The sequence below is a fragment of the Camelus bactrianus genome, chromosome 5, assembly GCF_048773025.1.
Source record: "Camelus bactrianus isolate YW-2024 breed Bactrian camel chromosome 5, ASM4877302v1, whole genome shotgun sequence".
NCBI classification, from domain to species: Eukaryota; Metazoa; Chordata; class Mammalia; order Artiodactyla; family Camelidae; genus Camelus; species Camelus bactrianus.
Window position 1 is genome coordinate 78,121,873 of NC_133543.1, and position 22,733 is coordinate 78,144,605.

The following is a 22,733-nucleotide window of genomic DNA, read 5'->3' on the forward strand; positions in this document are numbered from 1 at the left end:
GGGCATTAAAGGTAGAAGACATCGCATGAACAGATTTATAAGATTAGGAATCTCCTGGTGTGTCTAGGGAACTAGTAAATACAATCCTTTGTTTCGGCTGGACTGTATTGTATGTTTGGGGAAGCCAGTTTGGGAGCGGTGGGGTGAGCGACAGCTAATGTCTGGGAAAGAGGGAGTGAGGGGCAAGGAAAATTGTGAGGTTTTTAAGCCAAATGACTGAGGTGTATACTAGAAGTAATTATCTTTTCAGAGAGGATAAATCAAGTTCATCTAGTCCCAATTTAACAAGTCCTATTTCACTGTCTCACAAATCTCACCCATCCCTCCTACTGTTTCCATTTATCTAGTTTATACCTTTATTACAATAATCCAAGCACAATGTGATAAAATTTCTTAATTATTTTTCTGTCTCTAATCTCTCCATTCCTGAAATTTATCCTGTATTCTGACTCTAGATTTATTTTGCAAATACCGCTTTCCACTTAGAAACTGGTTCCCTGTGGAATCAAGTGCACAGTTCTTAATCTGAACTAGTCCAATGTAAAGCTCCAAGTACCTTCCCCATAATCAACTCCGATTTAAGTTGCTCTGTACACTGCTGCCAAACTGGCTCTGTCTGCTGTTTGCTTTGGGGCCTCTTTTTCCTTCTTTGTCCTTAACTACCAGACACCTCCATTCTCACCATTGAAATCTTTCCATCCTTGAGGAACCCTATGTTCCTTGAGGGACCCTGCATTAAATCTTACTGAAGGCAGGCCACTTCAGTTAGAAAAGAAATCCCCCCTCACTGACTACAGAACAGTTCTTTTCTAATACTCATTAAATCCTTATTTTTTATTTGGTGGTGTTATATCCTTAGATTTCTTAGATCATTAGATCTTAGATCTTATCTAGATCATGGGGCTCATTAGAACTCTTTCCATTAGATTTTAGATTTCTTAGATCTTTGTGTTCTCTTAAGACAGAGGCTGTTGCATACTACTTTATATCTCTCTTTAGTACTTTTTGTTTAATTCAAGAGGCATTTATTGAAAGCTGGTCAATAAGCAGCTGGTTGACTAGTTGTTAATTGAGATTATCTTATTGAAATTTCTTTTATAACTGCCTTCTTAATATGTAATGTTCCAACTTTATTGCTAGCTTTACTACTGACTCATGTAACCTTGGGGACATTCTGTTTCACTACACCCTGTATTATGGTTTATTCATGCTAGAAAATGAGCATACAAAGTCTACCCGTGGTATAGAAGTGGAACTAATTCATGTTGTAAAGATCATTGAGACCTTTGACGCTTATCCATACATCTCTGTCAGTTTGCCAAACTTTGAGTTCTTTCTTTTTAGAAAGCTTTCTGGCAAGTCATAAAGAGGGAAGGAATGGTTTAAATAAAATAGGGTCCAATTTAAGAGTGTTACACTCTGTTGGATAACAATAGAGGCGATCGTTATGCGTGTTAATGGTGAAAGAATTCACCCACCAGTTCAGTTAGTAGTTCATTTCAACAAAAAAAAATGTATTGAGTTGCTTGAGCTCCTGCCATTATATTTACATTCTGATCAGCAAGGAGGAGGAAAGGGAGAAGACAGCACCTTCCCTCTTTCTTTCTGGAAGAGGACTTCCAGGAAGTAAATTGTAATGTGTGTTGTGAAAGAAATATTAGATGCTGAGGTAGAAAATAAAAGTGGCAGAAAAGGCTGCTTCAGATCAGGTGGACTGGTAACCTCTCCCAGAGGATGACGTTTCAGCTGAGACCTGAAGGGTGAGGAGTAGTTGCCATATAAAGAACAAGAGCGAAGAGTATTCTGGTACAGAGAACAGTTACAAGGCCCAAGACAGGAGACAATGTGATGAGAAGTGGAAAGAAATGACAAAAGGCCTGTGGCTGAGTCTGAGCAAGGAAGGGAGGGAGGAGAAGTAATCAGAAGCCAGATGAAGCTGGACCTTACAAGCTATGATTTGAGGTGTGGATTTTATTCTAGATATTATGGATTTCCTTGAATTTTTTAAAAAGGAGTTTAGTTTTAAAAACTTTATTGTTGTTGCCTTATGGAGAGTAGAGAGGCAATTAAACATGAAGTCTGTTAGGAGATTTTTCATATTCTAAGAGATGATGATGGCTTGAATTAGGATAATAGAAGAGGGGATAAAGAGAAGTGGGTACATTTGAGATATATATTGGTATTAGACTGTACAGGATTTGACAGAGGGTTGGATGTGGTAAGGTGAGAGAAAGGAGGCATCTGCTGTTCAGTGGATCAGTTCAGGGGATCATAATCAGCCTGTGAGAAATCTGAGTGGAGCTCAGGAAGAAGTCTGGTCTGAAGAGCCAGATTGAGAGATTGGGCTTTATTAACACTAAAGAGGTGATTTAATCTGTGGTAGTGGCTGGTTTGCACAAAGGGGAATGAAAAACAACAACAATAAAAAAAAAAAAAACATAATCACAATTGGAACTCTGGAAAACACCAACATTTAAGGATCAAAGGGAGGGAGCTGGGTGATCCAATGAAGGGGCTTAAGAAAGAGCATCCGTTGTAAGTTGTAGGCTCCAGAAGAACCATAGGAGGAAAGTTGAAGTAGAGAGTGGTCAATAATATGGAAGCAGACATGACATAAGCAGACATAAGATAATGGCCATGAAGGTACAATTGGATTGGTTAGCAGGGACTATTGGTGACTGAAGGGAAAGTGGTTTCAGAAAAGTCAGATTGCAGTGGGGTTGAGGTATGAATGAGAGACGAGGAAAAGAGAATGAGAGTAAATACTCTGTGAGGAAGTTTGGCTGAGGACAGAGGACAGGAGCTAGAGGGGAACCCAGAGTCTTGGGGAAGGGAGACTTAAAATTTTATCTGTTTTTAATAAAATGGAAGACTTTGAGCATGATGATAGTTCAAGGAAGAGGGTGAAGCTAGTGGAATATGGGGATAACCAGTAGAGCAAAGTTTAGGGAAGGCAAGAGCAGAGACTTTAAGCAACATACATTTCATTATTTTTTAACTAGGTGGACATATACACATGGTAGAAAAATTGAAAGGTGTATGATGAAAAATAAGTTTCTTTCCCCCCTTCTGTCTTCCAGCCACCCAGTTCCCCTTCTTAGAGGATTTCTGTTTGTACTCCCATCAACAAGTATGCAAGTGCATGGTTGAGATTATGTTTGTACTTAATTCTCAGAGTATGAAGAGAAAGCTAGCTGTAGTGTGTGGATTTCTGGTGGGAGGAATGAGAGTAAGAGAGATGGAGAACAGACAGGAATTCAGAGATGAGTGAGAAACATATGGTATGGAATTGGCTCAGAAAAGAAGGGCATTAAAGAGGATATGGGGGTGAGGGGTGGGGGACATGTCTATGATGTGAGACTCATGGCTGATGAATTTGCAGCAGCCCCTCTTCACATGGTTTTGTGACCTTTTCAGGAGAACTTAACTACTTCTTTATATTTAGAAAGTATGTCAACTTAGAAAATGGATTTCTCAAAAATTCATCACTTTTGTAAAGTACATGTTTGGGGTCCAAGTGCCAAAACTCTGCTTTTGGCTCTTAATTGCTTTCAGTCACAGGCATGTTGTGTGGTGCTTTGGGGTTATTCACACCAGTAGTAGAAATCAAAACAAAGGGAAGCTTGTTGGTTAAGAAAGAGCACTCTCTGTCTGAAGGAAGAAAGGAAGAGGAGGAGACTGGAAACCAACTACAGTATTTCTGAGACGGCACTACTATTCCTAAAGCACATAATTTAACAACCTAAAAAAAATTTCTTTTCAAACATTCTCATCATTTTAGCTTGTACTAGGCTAAACCACTGAGTGTACCTTTGTTTTATTTTTTAGTCACAAAATTGAAAGATTACAAATAAGACTTACATTAGTAATTGTGAGGTTTTTTTTAAAGAAGATGCTTGGTCATTTCTTATTTGATGTGGGACTTATTTTAAATGCATTCATAAACAGCTGCAAATGCTCTTAGTGGAAAGCATAATAAAACTAAACAATGAACCAAAGGTTCAGCTTTAGCTTTCTGACAAAGCTGACAACTAGTTCTTTTTAGCTATTACAAGGAAAATGGGTAGTGTGTTATTGCTTTAAAAAAAAATGATAAATTATCCTTTTACCAGCAAACTCTTTTTTTAAAATTTTTTTTAAATTTATTTTTGAGGGGGAGATAATTAGGCTTATTTATTTTAATTTACTTTTTAATTGAGATACTGGGGATTGAACCCAGGACCTCATGCATGCTAGGCATGAACTCTACCACTGAGCTATACCCTCACCCCTACCAGCAAACTCTTATACAGATTTTTTTTATGAAGCAAATACATTTTCTTTTGAATGTTCCATCTTAGCTTGATTTTGTTTTTCAAGGCAAGTCATTTATTGATGTTGGACTGAAATGTATTAATAATCAGTTTTGTTCAATTACTTCTGTAATTCAGTGTGCTGACATTTTTAATCTTTAAGCTTGTAGTTGGGCTTGTATTGAAAGCCTACTATGTGTCAGTTGCTTTAAGACTTCGGGCATACAAGAGTAAGATACCTTGATTCAAGGAGCTCATAGTATAATAAGGAAAAAATTGAGCATATAGTCTCCTGGGGGCATCCAAGTAGGGGAATCAAGAAATATTGATTAAGAAGCAAAGTCAAAAAAAGAAGTAAAATCAGAATGAAAAATTTGAAGATTTTCTAAACCGCTTTCTCCATGTTTCCACCGTTTTTCTTCATAATGATTAACAGTAAAATTTTCACAAAAGGGACGAGGACCTATACTCTTCTTGGGAGACAGTAAAGAAAGGACAGAGTGTACTCATAGCCAGCCTAGGGAAAAGAACACGAGGTGAGAAAAGCTCTTGGCGACAGTGCTAAAGGAAGAGAAGCCAGCTGGCTAAATCCCTATCCTGGAGGGATGAAAGAAGAGGTACTTGAGAAACCAGCCAAGGGCCGAAAAACAGGTCCTGGGGTTCAGTCTCAAGCAGACACCTTCTGGGTTCTCTGATAACCTGGTTATCTGTATTCTCAGCCAACAGAAGATTAGAAAAGGGAGAGGCACACTGGCAACTGAGGTTGATAACCTCACAGTGAGTGAGAAAAGAAAATCAGAAGTGGACTTAAAATCTCCAAAAAATTTAGCAATTTGAGACCATTTAGTGTAGGGAGAAAGAGCTCTTTTAAATCCTGGAGCATTTCACCGTAGTCGCCATAATACAGTGATTGCTAGTCATAGTAATGACCCTGAGTCATCAAGTTCTTTTTAGTCTATTCTGAGGACTTTTTTTCCCTTCCCATAGCAGCTTGTTGGAGTTTTCTCCTGACCATGTCTTAATGTTAGGAGGAAAACATCTTACTAACAATGTTTCTAAAATAAGAAAGAGGAGTTGGGGGAGAGGGGTTGGGTACAGGTTTCCCTCACCATCAGAAAGTAGAGCGTTCCTGGGAAACCTTTTGGAAAGCCAGCATGGTGTAAAGTGAAGCAGTTACCTTAGGACACATCTTGCTGACAGATGCACAAAATAAATCAGGATTAAAGCACAGATGGTCACAGACACGTTTCAAAGCTATAGCGGCTTGACGCTGAGATGCTGAGCGTAGTTCCCTGGGAAGGAGCGTGACGGTGCCCCTCCCGCTGCTCAGGGTGCCCGATTCCTCTATAACAGTTCTCTCCAAAACAAATGCTTTTTTCATAACATCAAAAATCCCCCTTGGATTTCTTTTAGTTAGCAAAAATAGATACTAATGTAGGTCTTTTGTAAAAGCAAAGTGGTGTAAAGTTCAGTCGACTTTCGAAAAGCAGAGGATACTGGTATTAAAGATTTTGTGGGGTTTTTTTTGCCACACTGTTGTCAAACCTATCTCTAGGGGATGTTTTCAACTTCCGTGTAACTGATGGGCTTAACTGATATAGCCTTGCATATATGCTCACATTTCTTACTGAAACCCATGAGAGGCCTATGCAGATCTTTGTAAATTGGGCTAAGAAAGCCTTCAGTTTTCAAATGCTCTAACAGTTTTGTCTCTCATGTAGTTCCGTTTTCTCCCTATTGCAGATTGCAAGGATGTAACTTGCCTACAGATTGATTCATTCATTTAACAGATGTTTATTGAATGTCTGGCATTTGCAAGATATTAAGATACAGGTAGACTTAATTTATTGGAATAAGGATTTATTTGATTGATATGCCACTTATTTTTAGCAGCCCAGAACAAGTAACAGAATTATACCCAATTTATGATAATACATTTGTATTATTTTCTTGATGCTGTAGAAGACCCGCTGAAAGGCGAAGTCAGACTCAGATTTGGAGTTGTCTTATTAAAGAAAATCACAATAGACATAAAAACAGAGGTCATTCTGTTTCATTGTAAATACAGCCAACTTTGGGATCAGATGACTCATTTCTAAAAGCAAATATAAACCACTTAAGAACAAATTGGGGGCTTACTTGCTTTTCCCCCCTTTATTCAGTAATCAATATATGTTTTTACAAAGTGGAGTGGAGAGAGAGGATTGTGTTAGAGTTATCTCTGAGGCTTTTTCAAACTACACACACTCACTGTCCCCTACACACCCAGCCTCTTGCCAGTAGAGCTCAGAGGTGAGAGGCCCCAGCTTTGGAAAAACACAGTGTTTGGTTTGATTCTTGGCTTTTACTAGCTTGGGCAAGTTAATTAACATCTAAGCTTTGGTTTCCTTATCTATATAGTGGTGACAATAATAATATGCACATCATGGGTTTGTTGTGAAGATTAAAGCAGATTGTGCACATCAAGTGTTTAACCCAATGCCTAGCATATAATAAGTGCTCCATCAGTGTTAGCTGTTATTATTAGGAAAGACTGAATATTTCTTCATCATGTATTTTTCACTTGAAACACAGAAAGCTCTTGTGTCTATTATCAGTTGTTTACCATTATAAACCAATTTTCAAAAACTTCTGGAGGGCTAGTTTCATTTGGTATATTCTACAGTCAAGTCATGAATTTAACAGATGTTTGGGGTTTTGCTTTCAGTGTCAAAAGAGCTAGTTTCTGCACAGGAAAAGTCTCACAGGGCAGTGGTGTGTCCTTTTCAATTGTTCAGGTCCAGAAACTGAAGTTTTCTCAGTGTGCCCAGAGTTGATCGGGCTTGGGGGAAAAGACATACTGAGCAAACTCACTAAAGAATGATAAATAAGCCAGGATGTCTGCTCTTGATAAAGAGTAGAACTGTCAAGGGAACTGCGTGTTTTGGTCTCCGTAGTATATTTTTCCCTTGTAGGAAAATATACATGAGAAACCAAGTTACCAGAAGTTTTTCGTGTGTGTGCCTTTAGAGGTGGAGGACTTTTGAAACATAAGGAACAGTATGCTAAAGGAATGGGGAGGAGTGGGCTGGGAGGCAGTATGCATCCCAAGAGCCACACTGGCTCAGAGTAGAGAGGGCTGAGGCTGGAGGGCTAGGTGGGAAGCCATTGCAGTAGACAAGGACAGAGAGAAGGGCTTGAAATAAGGCCAGAGCGATAGGCTTGGAAAATAAATTGACAGGAACTGGTGACTGCCTGGAAAGCACGGACTGAGGAGAAGAAAGATAACTCTTAGATTTTTGGCTCTGCTGATCAGATGAATTGATAATATTAACTAATTAGTAAAGCAGGGAAAAAAAAACAGATTTCATAGGAAAAGGATAATGATTTCAGTTTAGAATGTGGTGAATTTATGGGGTTGATTCTAAGTCAATATGGAGAATTCTAGCTTAAAGCCAAGAAATGCCGATTTGGGCTGAAGATAGACCCTTGAGGGCTAATTATCATATAATTGGAAATTAAGGCCTTCAAAGGAGATGAGATACCTGAGGAGAGAAAGGAGAGGACCCTGATAAAATCCTGAAGAGCTGGGGATACTAGCTGCTAAAGACAGTTGGATGAAGAGAGTTCCTAAATCTGTACCCATCAAGCTCAGAATCAAATTGTGTCCTGTGTTGCCAATAGCCATGCCCCTCCCCTCAAAGTATCTGTTCTTATTTGATTCCTGAGTTTCATTGGCAAGCCAAAATCATCCACTACGTGTCAATTCTCCCTCAAAAATTACCTTATCTTGAAGTCTTGAAGTTGACTGTGACATCTGGTTTGGAAAACGAGTCTTATATCTAAGCCATGATATAATTGCAGTGTCTCTTACCCAGTAGAATTATATTACTTAAATGGTTATATGTCTTAAATATGCAGAATTCTAGGCTCATTCTAGAATTATATATGTTTATAAATATGTTTATAATAAATATTCTGTCCTGACCAGCACTCATCCCTGTTTTAAGTTGTACCCCATTCCTGGTCATATAAGATTGCGTGTCCTGGTGCCACTGATTACTGATCTGAAGAGCTGTCCTGCCTACAGTTTTTCTTTGGGCAGCTTTTGGAAACTTTTACTTCTGAAGACTTTAGGTATTTTAAGTTTAAAACAGCTGAATGATTTAGGATCATCTTAAGCCACCAAAAGCAAGTTTATGTATGATAGTTAGAGGAGACAGAAATGAGGACACAGATTTTCTACCTCTTCTTGAATTATTTCTGTTTTTAAAATTTGTATTTATCTTACTGCTTTGTGAAAGTGCTGTTTCAAGGGATCTTCTTGGCTATTTGATTTGAAGATAAGTCCCGAAAAACAGATCATACAGAAGTAGTCTTAAGTCTGCCAGTATGATTATTCCTGTTCGCTTTATTTCTTAATCTTCCGTGAAGGGTTTGTAGGTTTTCAGGTGGTGGTGTCTTTTGATTTACACTATTACATTAACATTACCAGTCAACATGAAAGAAAATTCCTTCTGATTTGTTGGGGAAGGATTTATTTGGTTCCTGCAGTATAGTACAGACTTTAGTATCCATGGGATCTATTAGATAAACTGCCTCTGCTGGAGGTGTTTCCCCCCATTTTTGGTTAAGAGACCAGGAAATCCACAAACTCTATAATGTCATTTACTCTGAATTACTCATTTCTGAATTTTTTTTTCTTCTTTTAACCATTACTTTAGTCAAAAGGACATAATTTTCTGTTTAAAAAAAGATTTAAAATATAAACCTGTGATGACTTTATTAATATCCTGGAATATAAGTTCTTGACAGCAACTGCTCTTGTCAATGAATATTTTAATGTCTATAACCCAAATGTCAGCTGAATGTTTAATAGCTAAACAGTTGGTTTGAACCTTCAGTTTCATGTTAGAAGGAAGCCAGAACAGTCCTAAGATTTCTGCAAATTCCTAGTGTTCTTGTGGCCTCTGAGTTACTGCCATCTGGATGTGACTTTTTTCCCTTCCTCTCTCCCTCTCTAGAGGGGGAAAAAAAACAATAGTTCTTTCCCTGGGCTTATGCAGCGCATCAGCCTTCCTTTTGATGCTTCAAGCCCTTTCTTTCCACCATAAGTGCCCTTTCCATGTATTTTCCCAAACAAAAAACATTTCTTTTGTAAGAGGAACTCCACTGTTTACTATGTTAAGACGATGAAATGTGTGCCTTGCTAGGTATAATTTGATAATAATAACCCTACCAGTAACTCTTATTTTCTCTATTTATCAAACTTTCAAAAATTTAAATAATTCATACTAAACTCAGTCTCCATTCTTTGAAGAAGTTACAAGAAAACCCTATCTTGAAAAAGCTTTTGCATTGTTAGAATTGATTATACTATGTAGCATTGTGTAGCTCTTTTGCCAGGTGGCACAAAGATAGTGATCTCTTAAAAGGATACAGAATTTCAGATCGAGTTTAAATATCAACCTTCCCCTTCTCTTAGAGAACTAAATCAAGACCATTTGGTGAACAAGACAGAAGTCTACCCTTTTGAGGTTGTGTATTTGGTATTTTTAAGCTATTTTCTATCCGATTTCCTTTGACTAAACTGTATATGGCTTCACTAAATTATTTTTAACTGCCAAATAATAATTCACCATAGTTTTTATATTTCTAAGTCAATTATGATCTTTTATAGAAACAAGTTTGAAAAAATGCGTGATGGGAAAGAGGGATAAAACTAGGGTTGTGTAAATAGTATCTACTATCTTTTTTTTGATACTCGCTGTCTCTAGGACATCAAGCAAAATTTGGAATTCCTGTCTAAAAGGAGAGTTTCAAACAGATGATGTTGATAGTATTTATTTAGCTACTTGTTGCATTTTCTTTAAGAGTTTTGGGTCATTGTTTGATTCTATGGGGCAAAAATATTATGATTTAGGGTATAGATCAGTAAACTATAGCCTGTGGGCCAAGTCCAGCCAGTTCTATAAGCTAAGAATGTTTTTTTTCCAGTTTTAAAGGGTTAAAACACAACAACAACAAAGATAATACGCAACAGAAGCCTTATGTGGCTGCAAAGTCTAAAATATTTACTACTTGGCTTTTTATAAAAAAGTTGAGATTCTTGAGTTTTAAAGTGGATGAGCAATTGTTAGAAAGCTACTGATGGAAACTATCAGTGGTTGTATAATTGTATATTCTGAATACTGTGTAATTCATTACAACGTAAATCATATTAAAATGATGGCACAGATTGATAATATGTTGGCATGGAAAGATAAATGAGGAGGCTGCTAAACAGCATGTTAATACTCTATTTCTTAGTAAAGATTTGGGAGGGTGTGGGTATAGCTCAGTGGTAGAGTGCATGCTCAGTATGCAAGAGGTCGTGGATTCAATCCCCAGTACCTCCATTAAAGAAAATAAATTAAATAAATAAACAAACTTAATTACCCTAGTGAAAGATGCTAAAAGACTACAAGCAGCTTTCATTTGATTGTTCATATTTATCTATTGCCTGAATTTTTTTGAATATATTTCTTTATTTATAATGAAAAACAAAGGTGCACACATGGTATATGTGTGTGTTGTGTTTGTGTGTTTTAAAGAGAAAGAGAAACTGAATGGAAATTTCAGTTTCACTTGTGGCTGATTTTTATCAAATGATAAATAGGTTCATTTAAGGAATGTAATTTATTTGGTACTACTTTTAAACTCTTGTCGTCTCTGAACATTAAGCACTTTTCCTTTCAAAACTTTTACCAGATAACCAAACACCTGAAGATGTCAACACTGAGGCTTATCTTCACTTAGTTCTTATTTTTGTTTTTAACCATTTCTTTGGTTGAAATCTAAATACACTGCTTTAGAGCAGCTAGGTAGTAATATAAAAGTGACGTGGCCTTTTAAGATATTGTCAGGAACTGTGCCCCACATAGTTTACATTGCAGAGATTGCTAGTTCTGCACACATTGTCTCCAGCAAATGTTTTCATGTCCAGGCACGTGTTCAGACATTAAGGATTGAAGAGACGCAATAATAATTACACAATAAGTAGTCGGCCAAACGGATAGTAGGACCTCCATAGATTTTTAAAAATTTCTCTTTTATCCCCATATCTTGCTTTTGGGGATGCTTTTATCCCCAGATTCTCCCACTTTCCTCCCCACAAGGCAAGCATTTTAATATGCTTATAGTGCAGAAAATGCAGAAAAAAGTTTAATTTATATAAATTGCATTGTGGTATCGCTCTCATTTTGCTTCCTGCTTTATTCCATCAGCACTGTATTCCTAGTGCTGTTGTTCTCTGGTATGTATCCACCTTTTACCTATCTGCTCTCCAGGGAGTGGGCCCTCGCCTTAACTGTCACAAACAGCAATGCAGGAAACAATCTCTCACATCTCTTTATGGGCTTATATGAGAATTTCTTTGAGATAGATACAGCCAGGAGCAGAATTACTGGTATATGTGTATTTAATTTAACAACGTAGTTTCTCTGGTTCCTTTGAATTGCTGTGCTATTCTGTGTTCGCAACACAACCTTTTTATTTGGGTAAATTTTCATGAGAGTTTCTTTAAGACCAGTACTTAGTGACAAGAAAGGATTACCTTAGTTAAGAATAATTGTTATAACTCATGAATTATTGCAAGGTGGCAATTCCATACAAGCATGTGCTTTTTGAGAGCTAGAGCTGTTGACAATTTGGATTAGTAGAAACTGATCTGAATCCTGTATCTTCTGAATCTACGTCCCAGAGACCAGGTACTGTGAAATGGTGGTGTTTGTATTTTATAATTCTTCCTCCTTATCTGTTTAACTTTTTAATTATATTAAACACATAAATAATGCTTACTATTTACCAAATACTATTATATATGCTTTATAAACACTAATTCATTTAATCCATATAACAACTCTGTAAGATAGTTACTATTATTGTTCCCATTTAATAAATGAGGAAACTACAGCACAGAGAGATTGTTATCCAAGTACAGATTTCTCATTTTAACATTATCAATTCGGGAATATGGAAAACTAATGAAAAGTCTCTGAAAATAAGTGGATTTTGTAGTAAATGTTATTTTATAGTCCATTATAAATTCAAAGGTGCTATTAAACTTCTCTGACTTTACTTTTGAATACCAATATGCATAACTTGTTGTAATGCCAGATGGGAAAAGGAAACTTATCTACTAACATGTATAATATTATACTTCTAAGAATTTGAAAATAAAATCTACAGATAGTAATAACCTTTCTTAGATGCCATAGTTGGTACTCCAGCACACTGGATGTATGAATTTTCTAGATGGGTAAAACTTAGTTATTAAAACACCATAAAATATTATATTTTAACATTAAAAAAATCCTGCTTTCTTAACTTCTTGAACAGTAGGTATGAAAGCATGATTTAGCATTTTCCTCATGATTGGGGTTATATTTTGATAACTGTGATTGTACTTTAATGATGTTGTAGATGTGGAATATGAAACAGAATGGCTTCTAATAATTACTAAACCTTGCTTTCTTGAAAAAGTCTCTAATATCCTTTTGCTTTTGGATTATTTGCCTAATTTTATAAAAGGTAAAGTATGGAATGTGCAACCACAGTTGTATAATATAGCTGCTTTTCTATAAAATTAATTATTGACTCACAAATGATTCCTTGCCTTGAAAACCTTCAGTTTTGCTGTGGTGGTTTTAGCTCCTAGTGATTTGAAGACTCCTATGAATCAGATACTTAACCATTCTCATGTTATTTACTATTTGTTGAGGTATAGAGAAATGGGTTCACTTTCCACTGCAGTAGTTCAGACTGGGTTACATCAAAGAATATACATTCATTATCTTTGTAAACAAGACATCAGGATAATTTTTTTCTTCAAATGTTATTTAATATTTGGCTTGAAACCAAATGCCAAGCACAATCAACATCTCTAAATGTGTAGGACAGGGTGCCCTGTCCTTGCATGGTAGGTTTACTTTCTTATACATTTTTTGAAACACAAATTTGTCTACTTAAAACTTATAACTTATGAAAATTTCTGGATAGGGACATTGTATGCTCCAGAGCAAGGGATTCAGCTCTGCTGATCACCAATAGGTGGTCACTTTCAACTCAGCCATTATTTTGTTTGTTTTACACACATATAGTTTTGAGGTATCATATAAATATTACAAGCCCCATTTTGTCTCTGAAAGCAGTGCTAGTGATAGACAGATGAACACTAAAATAGAAATAGTATAAAAAATTGAAGTGAGAAAATTACTCATTACCTATATGATTGGGCAATAAGAATGATTATGAAGGACAATCCCAGGATATGTGAAAAAAGATGTATCTGTACAGTTGACAGTCAGCCAAAGGTGAAGAAATGTGAATATTTGAAATGGTTTTAGCAGAGGATCATCATTAAAGTGAGATGCCCATTTAGTCAAAGGTTACTTCGGGTTAAAGTTGAAGTTCAAGAACTTAAAGACAGCATGGTGAGTGAAATTGGTGCTGTGGAAACTTATCATAAACCACAGATGGCACCATGGGTTTAAGGCCTTTTCTAATCTTCGAGTGAAACTCTGGTGTGGATTCCTTAGCTGCCAGAGGTTCCCTCCCTTATGTTGCTAGAGATTGTGGCAGGGAGGGGTTGCCTGCCTCGGTAAATGTTCTTTGTAAACAAAACAGGGCACTTTTTTTTTTAAATGCCAAAAACATATCAGCTAGGAGGGAATGTGGACCCTATAAACCTAAATCTCACTTGTGAACTTTTGAACTTTGAAATGAATGGATTTTACAGCTTTTGGAATCCACCCTGTTTTTAAGTAGAGCTGCCTCTATATATTTTATATTCTGAAAACCCTACTGGTCATTAAATTGAATGACACAAAAAAAGAGGGACCAGATATTTGCTTGGACCAGATAGTTCCCCAGGGTGAACTTTATAATGCTGGTGGAATGGTGGTACCAGATGGAGTATACAGTGGTTCATCGGCCCAGCTGGACTCTGCCTTTGTGAGGTCTGCTGCTCACTGTCCAGATCAGATTTTGGTGGTGACACAACACCCTCTTGCCTCCCTTTTTTTTCAGCTCTGAGCGCCGAAGCTATCAAGGTCTTCTTGTGGTTCAATATCTGGTTTTAAAATTATTGCGTTTTTTTTTGGTAAATTTTTATGTTTGATGTAACCAGATGTATTAAAATTAGTGAGTCTCTGTCACTGTCAAAAACTGCATTATTTAATGTGAGAACATGGTACATTTATTTTGTAAATTATACAGGTTTTTTGTCTGGATTAAGGTTGTCACTGCCTACAAGAGCTGCTGCTGGAGGTGGTGATTGGCACTGTTGCCACTTCTGCATGCAGATCAGCAGCCAATATGTATTTTAAATTAATCTCCAAAGTATTATTTGTACAATAAAATTATAAAATATATTTCCAATTTAAATGTTTGTTACATCATTATATTTACTGTAATTTTAGGCTCTGCACTCTTGTCAAAATGAAGTGTCCCTGAATTATTTTAGCCTTTCTATAAGGCTGTTTGGGCCAGAGTATCCTGTTTTAAGGAAGTAGCAAGATTTTTTTTAAGGCACAGGGCCTATATTTAGGCCCTTACTGTTGACCATTTTGTTTCCATGGCTAGGCTAAACTATCTAAGTCATCAGCATGTTGTATTCTGCCAGCAATATTTATTATCAGTGACATGGTTTGTTTGTTCTTTTTAAGTCTCATTCTTATTAAAATAAGTCACTTGGCTAGCTTACTCTATTATCTCCTAAATGTGCAAGAATTACAAAGGCTGGCTTATTAAGTAACGCATGCTTGGTTGATTGTTTTATAAAGAAAAGCTGTGAAGTTTTTCCTAAAAAGAGTGAATAAAGATCCAGCAGAGTAAGTAGATGGTAATCAAGGAAGTACTAAGGATGTGTGTGTACAAACGAGGAAGGGCACTGAAAATGTGTTTGTGCTTGCCAGGGTTTCGTTTCTACTACATTTAGGACTCTGATTCTGCAAGCTTTCTGTTTATTCATATGTCAGAGAAGTAGAAAGAAGATGATTAATGGCACTAAACTAACATCACTCATCAGAGGGTGGGAAGTAAATGTGACTTCTTAGGTTGAGAGAAGAAGCCATTAAGCAGTCAAGAGTAGGGTTTACAATGTGCCCAAATTTGTGTGTGGTATAATAATAATAATAATAATAATAATATTAATAATATATTATATAATATAATAAAAATATTATATTATTATTATTATTATTTAAAAATTGTACTATCTGGTGGTGATAGAAATAATAGTAACTAATATTTGCATAGCATTTGCTGTATTCTAAGGTATTGTTCTAAGAGCTTTATGTGTATTAACTCATGTAATTTTCCCAGTGACCATCCAAGGTAGGTGCTACTGTTATCCTCTCATAACTCACTTAATCCCCATAGCAACCCAATAAAGTAGACTGTGTTATTAGGCCCATTTTACAGATGAAAAAATGAAGTTAAGTAATTTGTCCAAGGTCATACAACTAGTAAGTAGCAGAGCTGCAGTTCAGAATTCGTGTTCTTAACCACTGTGGTAGGCTCAGTAATGGCCCTCAATGATATCCAGACCCTAATTCTCTGGAGCCTGTGAATATTAACTGATATGGCAAAAGGGATTTTGCAGAAGGGACTAAATTAAGGATTTTGAGATGGGGAGATAGATTATCCTGGATTATCCAGTTGGGCCTTAAATGAAATCACGGGTGTCCTTATGAGGGAGATAGCAGGAGATTTGTCAGGAAAAGGCATGTGACAATGGAAGCAGAGAAAGAGATTTGAAGATACTGTGTTGCTGGCTTTGAAGATGGAGGAAGGGGCCCTGGGCCAAGGAATGCAGCTCTAGAAGCTAGGGAAAATGGATTCTCCCCTAGGGCCTCCAAAGGAAGCACAGCTCTGCCAATGCCTTGGCTTTTGGTTTTGGTCCATTGAAACTATTTCATCCTTTGAGGTCCAGAACTGTAAGATAAATTAGTGTTGTTTTAAGCCATGAAATTTGTGGTAATTTATTGTAGCAGCAATAGGAAACTAATACAGCCATTATGCTATGAATGAAGGTGTTAGTTATTGTTAAGCTTTTTATTATAAGAGCCCTTTCCCAGAATCTGTGAAGGAACTAGCTTCAGGAATAATCTCCCTTAGCAGTCCTGTTTGTGACACTTGTCACTTCATTGCTTAATCCTTATCTCTTTCTATATGAAGATTATTCGGAAGTAATCTTTAGGCTACATCTATGCAAACAGGGTAGGCATTCTGGGCTCACAGCTGACTGTTAAGTCAGAAACTTAAGAAACATTAGGCACAGGACACCATCTTTTCTTCAGCCCAAGTGAGAGGGAAGCTAGAGGGAATGAGCATTTGGATGGATGTCAGGTACCAGGCTAGGAATTTCTAGTCTTCATTTAGTCCTCATCCCTTACCCTCCCTGTAAAGAGTAGTTAATTATTACTCCCACCTTGACAATTAGGAACTGTTAAATAATGTGCTCAGAGCCTGAAAATCAGTAAATAAGATAAAATTCAGGTGTGTCTAATACCAAGGTACATACATTGTCCTATACTCAGTATTGCTACTAATCCTGCTGAGGAGCTCAGTGCTAGAACAGGGTGTATCCAAAGGGTTTACTTAGTTCTAAAGAGTCATCAGGAAGAACATATCACTTTCAGATTACCTCTGACCTGATGCACATTGTGAAGGTTGGGAAGGTTCCTGGATTGCCCTGCAGGACTCTGGAGGTGGACTTAGTTCCTTGGTTTTCTTTATTCTTGTATGTGAAAGTTAAGAACAAATCATTAACAAAACCTCCAAAACTAATTAAAGAGCAATTCACTAGAGCAAAGATCTAGCATCCATAGTTGAAACTTACATAGATTTTCTGTGTTCCTGTGTGATATATGTAAATATAAAAATTAAAAAATTTAAAAAAAACCCAAAACAAAAAACCAGGAATCATACTGTAAATATAAGATTAAACCAGCCAATGTGTAACAGAGTGGTAGTGGCAGGCAGAAAGTCTCAAAGTTATCATTAGATTTTCACAATGGTCTTTTATTACAATATGATTAAGAACCAGTTTTTTTTAGGAACCAATTTGGGAGGCACTTTGCTTTTATCACTTTTCATCCTCCCCCTCCTGCTCCCTCTCTTCTTTTTCTTTCTTCCTTTCTTATCTTCCCTCCCCTCTCCACTTCCTTCTTCACAAGCAGATTTCTAACTTACAACTTAAAAAAAAATGCTTTCTTAGAAATTGAAAATAACTTTTAAATATGCTTGTAGGTGTAGAAAGTAGAAGTCTGTTCTTTACTGAAATTCTTTTAGCGATAATGATCTAATCACAAGTATATCTAAATGTTGAGGGTTCCCTGTTTCAGAAGTTGGTCTAGGAACTTACTGATTTAGATAGATGGTTATTTGATGCTTGAATTATTTTACTACTAGATCAAGGGTTGGAATACTTTCCCTGTAAAGGGTCAGATAGTAAATATTTTAGGCTTTGCCTGACTATAAGGTCTCTGTCACAATTACTAAGTTCTGCCATTGTATCATGAAAGCAAGCGATTGACAACACATAAACAAATGAGTATGGCTGTGTTCCAGTGAAACTTTATTCGTAGACACTGAAATTTGAATTTCATATAATTGTCACATATCATGAAACATTTTAACTTTGATTTTTTTCCAACCATTTAAAAATGTGAAACCTATTCTTAGCTCACAGGTTATAGAAAACAGGTGGCAGGTCAAATTCAGTCAGTAGGTTACCGACTGTACTACATAGCCTATTAGACAGTAGCATGTTTATTCTTATATTTACATTGCCATTCTATTTTTAAAAATAGATCACTGGATTCATAATCTGTGAATTTGGGTCTCTGAAGTATTATAATTTAAAAGACCTTGATAAAAATTACATGTGACATGGAGACTTACATAGCAGATCATTTTTGGTTGAGATTTTGTTTTGAGATTTTGTTCAGATTCCTGATGTTCAAATATTCAGGGGACTTGCTTTCTTTCTCCTCCTGATTTCCAGGGGTGGACAAGTCTTTATTGGTTTGATCCCATTTTAGTTCCATTCCCCTTGCAGTGGTTTATTTGGGTATGGCAATTTGGACAATCAGATAGTACATGGGGAAGAGTTTAATTGCATATAATAGGCTGATCTTGAATATGAAAATGAGTATTTGACAACTGGAATTAAAATCAACATACCTAAACAAATATTTTTGATCTTTACTTCACATTGCACTTGCTAGGGCGGATTGCTATATTGGCAAACATGTTTCAAGAAAAATAGTTATATATGTAAAATAGAATTTAAGAAATTTTTTTAAATGTTTAATTCAAATATAGAAAAATTTTTGTTATGCCAACACAAAATTATAAGCTTTTGGAGGAAGGACTGTTTTTTGTTATGTTGGGTTTTTTTCTGTATATTTTTTCACTTATGAAGTATAAAAACAGCAACACTATGCCAGTAACCACAGAAGTTTTTGAAATTTTACTGGTTCATGGAAATCTGAAAGCCTAGATGTTGGAAATATTGCTCTACACTCACTAAACTCCATTCTTACCGTCTTTCTTGATTACTTGCAGCCTGGCTTTGGACCTAACCTCTTGGTTGACCTGGTTTCCAGAAGGTTACTGTTGATTTTATGGTCTTCTTATGCCACCTCTTTTAAACCAAGTAACTCTTTGACTTCTCTGTAATGTTTAATTCTGTTGCACATTCTATCTCAGAAATTCTTTCCCTAGTATTTGCTGAGAGTGCCTCTCTGTGCTACCTCTGTGACCATTTTCAGTCTCCTTTAATGCTTTTATTTTGGGCTTTTCTATTTCTTGTGGGTGACTCTTGTAAAAGCACTGAATGTTTATGATGCCTGTAAATAGTAGGCATGAGAACAAATTAGCCATAAATAGAAGCTGCAAGTTGCCAAGTAGACACTATTTAGAAGAGACTGTCTTTTGATATAAAGCTAGGCTTATAGTTAATATTGAACAGTTTTCTTAACTGGTAACAATGGTTTTTTTTTTAAAGTGCACACCCATGCATTGTAGTCCTTCATATGAACTGTTATTAAACTATTTTTTATAGATATTTTGATTCCAGTTCTGTGTATATGCTTTAAAAAAAGAAAATACCGTATGGGCATCCTTATACATACATCTTAGCATACTCTTTGAGTATATCCATCACATAAATTCCTAATGGTAGAATTGTTAAATTATGGTGTATATGCATTGAAAAGTTTGGTAAGCATTGCCATATAGCCTTTCTGAAAGCTTGTATCAATTTGCTCTTTTATCCACAGTATGAGTGCTGCATTCTCCATACCCTCTAACTTCATGTTTAGTAATCTAATGGATGAAAAATATTTTCTATACATTTTTACTTATTTTAATTTTAAGTGAGGTTAACATCTTTTATTTAAGTGATTTTCAACTGGGGACAGTTTTGTCCTCCAGGGGATGTTTGATAATGTCTGGAGACATTCTGAGCTGTTAAAACTGGGAGAGAGTCTGGGGAGAGGATTTTGCTGGCATGCTGCTGAACATCCTGCAGTACACATGACAGAATATTATCTGGCCCCAAATATCAGTAGTTCCATGGTTGAGGAACCCAGCTTTATATTATTCCATTTCATCTCCTTTGTTGGTTTATTATCTATAATTCTTGAATTATTTTATTGGTTGCTTCAGGGCTTATAGTATACATTTTAAAATTTATCATAGTTCACTTCTGAGTTATATTTTACTAATTCATATATAGTATAAACACCTTGCAACAGTATATTCCCATTTTTCTTCTCCAGGCCTTTATGCTATTGTTTTAATATATTTTACTTTTGTGCATGTTATAAAACCCACAAAGTATTATTATTATTTTACTTTGAACAGTAGATCATCTTTAAAATTTTTAAACAGCTTTAATGAATTATAATTTACATTAGATTGCACACATTTCCAATATAGAATTTGGTAAGTTTTGACATATGTATGTATTTGTGAAACTATCATCACAATCAAAATATGAGCATATTTATCATCCCCCAAACCTTTCTACACCTTGATAATCCCTCCCCAACCCCAGGCAACCACTGATCTGCTTTCTGTCACTATAGATAAATTTACATTTTCTAGAATTTTATATAAATGGAATCATAAACTTTATTTGTCTGACTTCTTTCATCCAGCATAACTATTTTGAGATTTATCCATGTGGTGTGTATCATTAGGAAAACATTCTTAATGACAGACATTCCGGGTAATTGGATTGCCGTTATTAAAGACCTGCTGAATTCTGAAGTCACCTGATGTGTTCTTTGTTTTAGGTCATGACCATCCAAGGTATGATAATCACATGAGAACACTCATTGCTCCAGATGTCATTTGACTCATCAGAAAAAATCTGTTTAAAAGAAAATATCCATTTGACCAGATCCTTTCTTTATTGAATGGCTTGATGGCTTCTCTTTCCTCTGATTCAAACCAAAGCTGTCCTTCTCAACCAAAGCAAAACAGGAGCTTGCATGAATCAATCCCAGAATGCCAATTTTACATCACCGACAGGTGAAGAAAACCTCATGAATATCAATCACAGAGACTCAGAGAGCATCACTGGTGAGTGCAGTCTAATAAATGAAGTGCTATTGCATACGGGATAAAATTTGTATAAGACCTGCCATGATGAAACCCAGCCTCCCTTTCCAGCCTGGTCTCCTCAGAGACCGACTGAATTAATATCTTTTTTTCCTTGGTCTCCTAACACGTTATCAAAATCTGCCCTGCGTGCTGTTTGTTGTCTAAATCTCACTCCCTGTATACGTGAGCCCTGGTCAGTAGGAACTGCATTATATTCCTCTCCCTATCTTGTCTTCCTATTCCTGTCTTCCCATCTCCACAAGGACAGAGGTGCTTGTGTTTCTATGCCCTGCAGGCACCTGACTACAGTACCTGTACATAAGAGGCTTTCATGGTATACAGTGTATGCAAACACAGATGCAGCCCCATAAGTCCTTATCTGCAAGACTGAAAAAACTATACACCCAAAGTTTTTTCTGAACTTTGTTTGTAAAACTCATTGGTCCACAAAACCTGACCTATGCAGCTGTTTCTAGACTTATCTCATTTAGTTTAAATATTTATGTTTGCTGAAAGTATATTAATATATTTAAATATGGGGTGCTGCTACAAAACCATTTGGAGATGTTATGTAACATACAGTAAATGGACGGTATTACTTTTCTAAAACTCCATAAAATTCTGAAACCCATCTAAACCCAAAGATTTCCCCCCCATTTTGTATTCAGCTTTATTGAGATATTTGCATTAGGATACAATAAAATGGACCCATTAAGTGTACAGTTCGGTTTGACAAATATATTCAGTCATGTAACCACTAGTACAATCAAGTTGTAGAACATTTTTATTATCCCCCAAAGTTCCCTTTTACCGAGGTCTCCTCACCCTTCAACTGCTGACTCCAGGCAACTAGCAGTGTGCTTTTCTGTTACTATAGGTAAAATTTGCTTGTTCTAGAATTTCATATAAATTAATCTGTGTCTTTTGTATCTGGCTTTTTTAATGAAGCAAAGTGTTTTTGAGATTTATCTACGTTGTAGTATGTGTCAACAGTTCATTAGTTTTTATTGCCAAGTTACAACAACTAAACTCTGTCCTTATAGTAGTAAAGCACCCATCGACAGTATGTAAAAGAACAAATGGAATTGTGTTTCAATAAAACTTGATTGGCAAAACTAGGCAGAGGCAGCAGGCTCCAACTGGCCTGTGAGCCATAGTTTGCTGACCTCTGCTTGACAGCATCAACACTTGGTAATGTCAGTGTTTTTGATTCTAACCATTCTAGCAGATATGTACTGCTATCTCTGTGGTTTTAACTTATTTTTCCCTGATGACTAATGATGCTGAGTGTCTTTTCTTGTGTTTATTGGCTATTTCTAGATCTTATTTTGAGTTGTCTATTTAAATCATTTGCCCATTTTTATATTTGTCTTACTGTTGAATTGCAAATGTTCTTTATTATTCTAGATGTAAATCCTTTGTTAGATAAATGGGTTGCACATATTTTCTTCCAGATTGTTCCTTGCTTTTCCATCTTCTTAATGGTGTCTTTTTGTAGAGCAAAAATGTTAAGTTTTGGTGGAGCCTCATAATCAGTTGTTGCTTTTATAGTTCATATTCTTTTGTGTGATTTCTAAGATATCTTTGCATACTTCAAGATCACAAAGATATTCTCTTTTGTTTTCTTTTTAAAATTTTATAGTTTTTGCTTTTATATTTAGGTCAACAGTCCATTTTATAATCAACTTTGAATATAGAATGAGGTTAGGGTCCAGATTTTGTTTTCCCCAGTTGAATGTTTAGTTGTTCCTACACCATTTGTTGACAACATTATCTTTTACCCTATTGAATTACCTTGGTAAT

The 22,733-nt window shown here is 36.1% G+C and overlaps 1 protein-coding gene across 5 annotated transcripts in view; it reads left to right on the plus strand.

The window, feature by feature from the left end:
* The window catches only part of TRAK2 (trafficking kinesin protein 2), a 58,890-nt gene that overhangs the window by 5,228 nt on the left and 30,929 nt on the right, over window positions 1–22,733 (plus strand). For 4 of the 5 annotated variants that reach the window (XM_045507972.2, XM_010971849.3, XM_010971850.3 and 1 more), the window contains exon 2: window positions 20,621–20,909. The exons of the other annotated variant lie outside the window; for it this stretch is intronic. In XM_045507972.2, coding sequence (XP_045363928.1) covers window positions 20,819–20,909 — 91 coding nt within the window. In that variant the 5' untranslated portion in view covers window positions 20,621–20,818. The remainder of the gene's footprint in view (window positions 1–20,620; window positions 20,910–22,733) is intronic. 5 annotated transcript variants of the gene reach the window in all.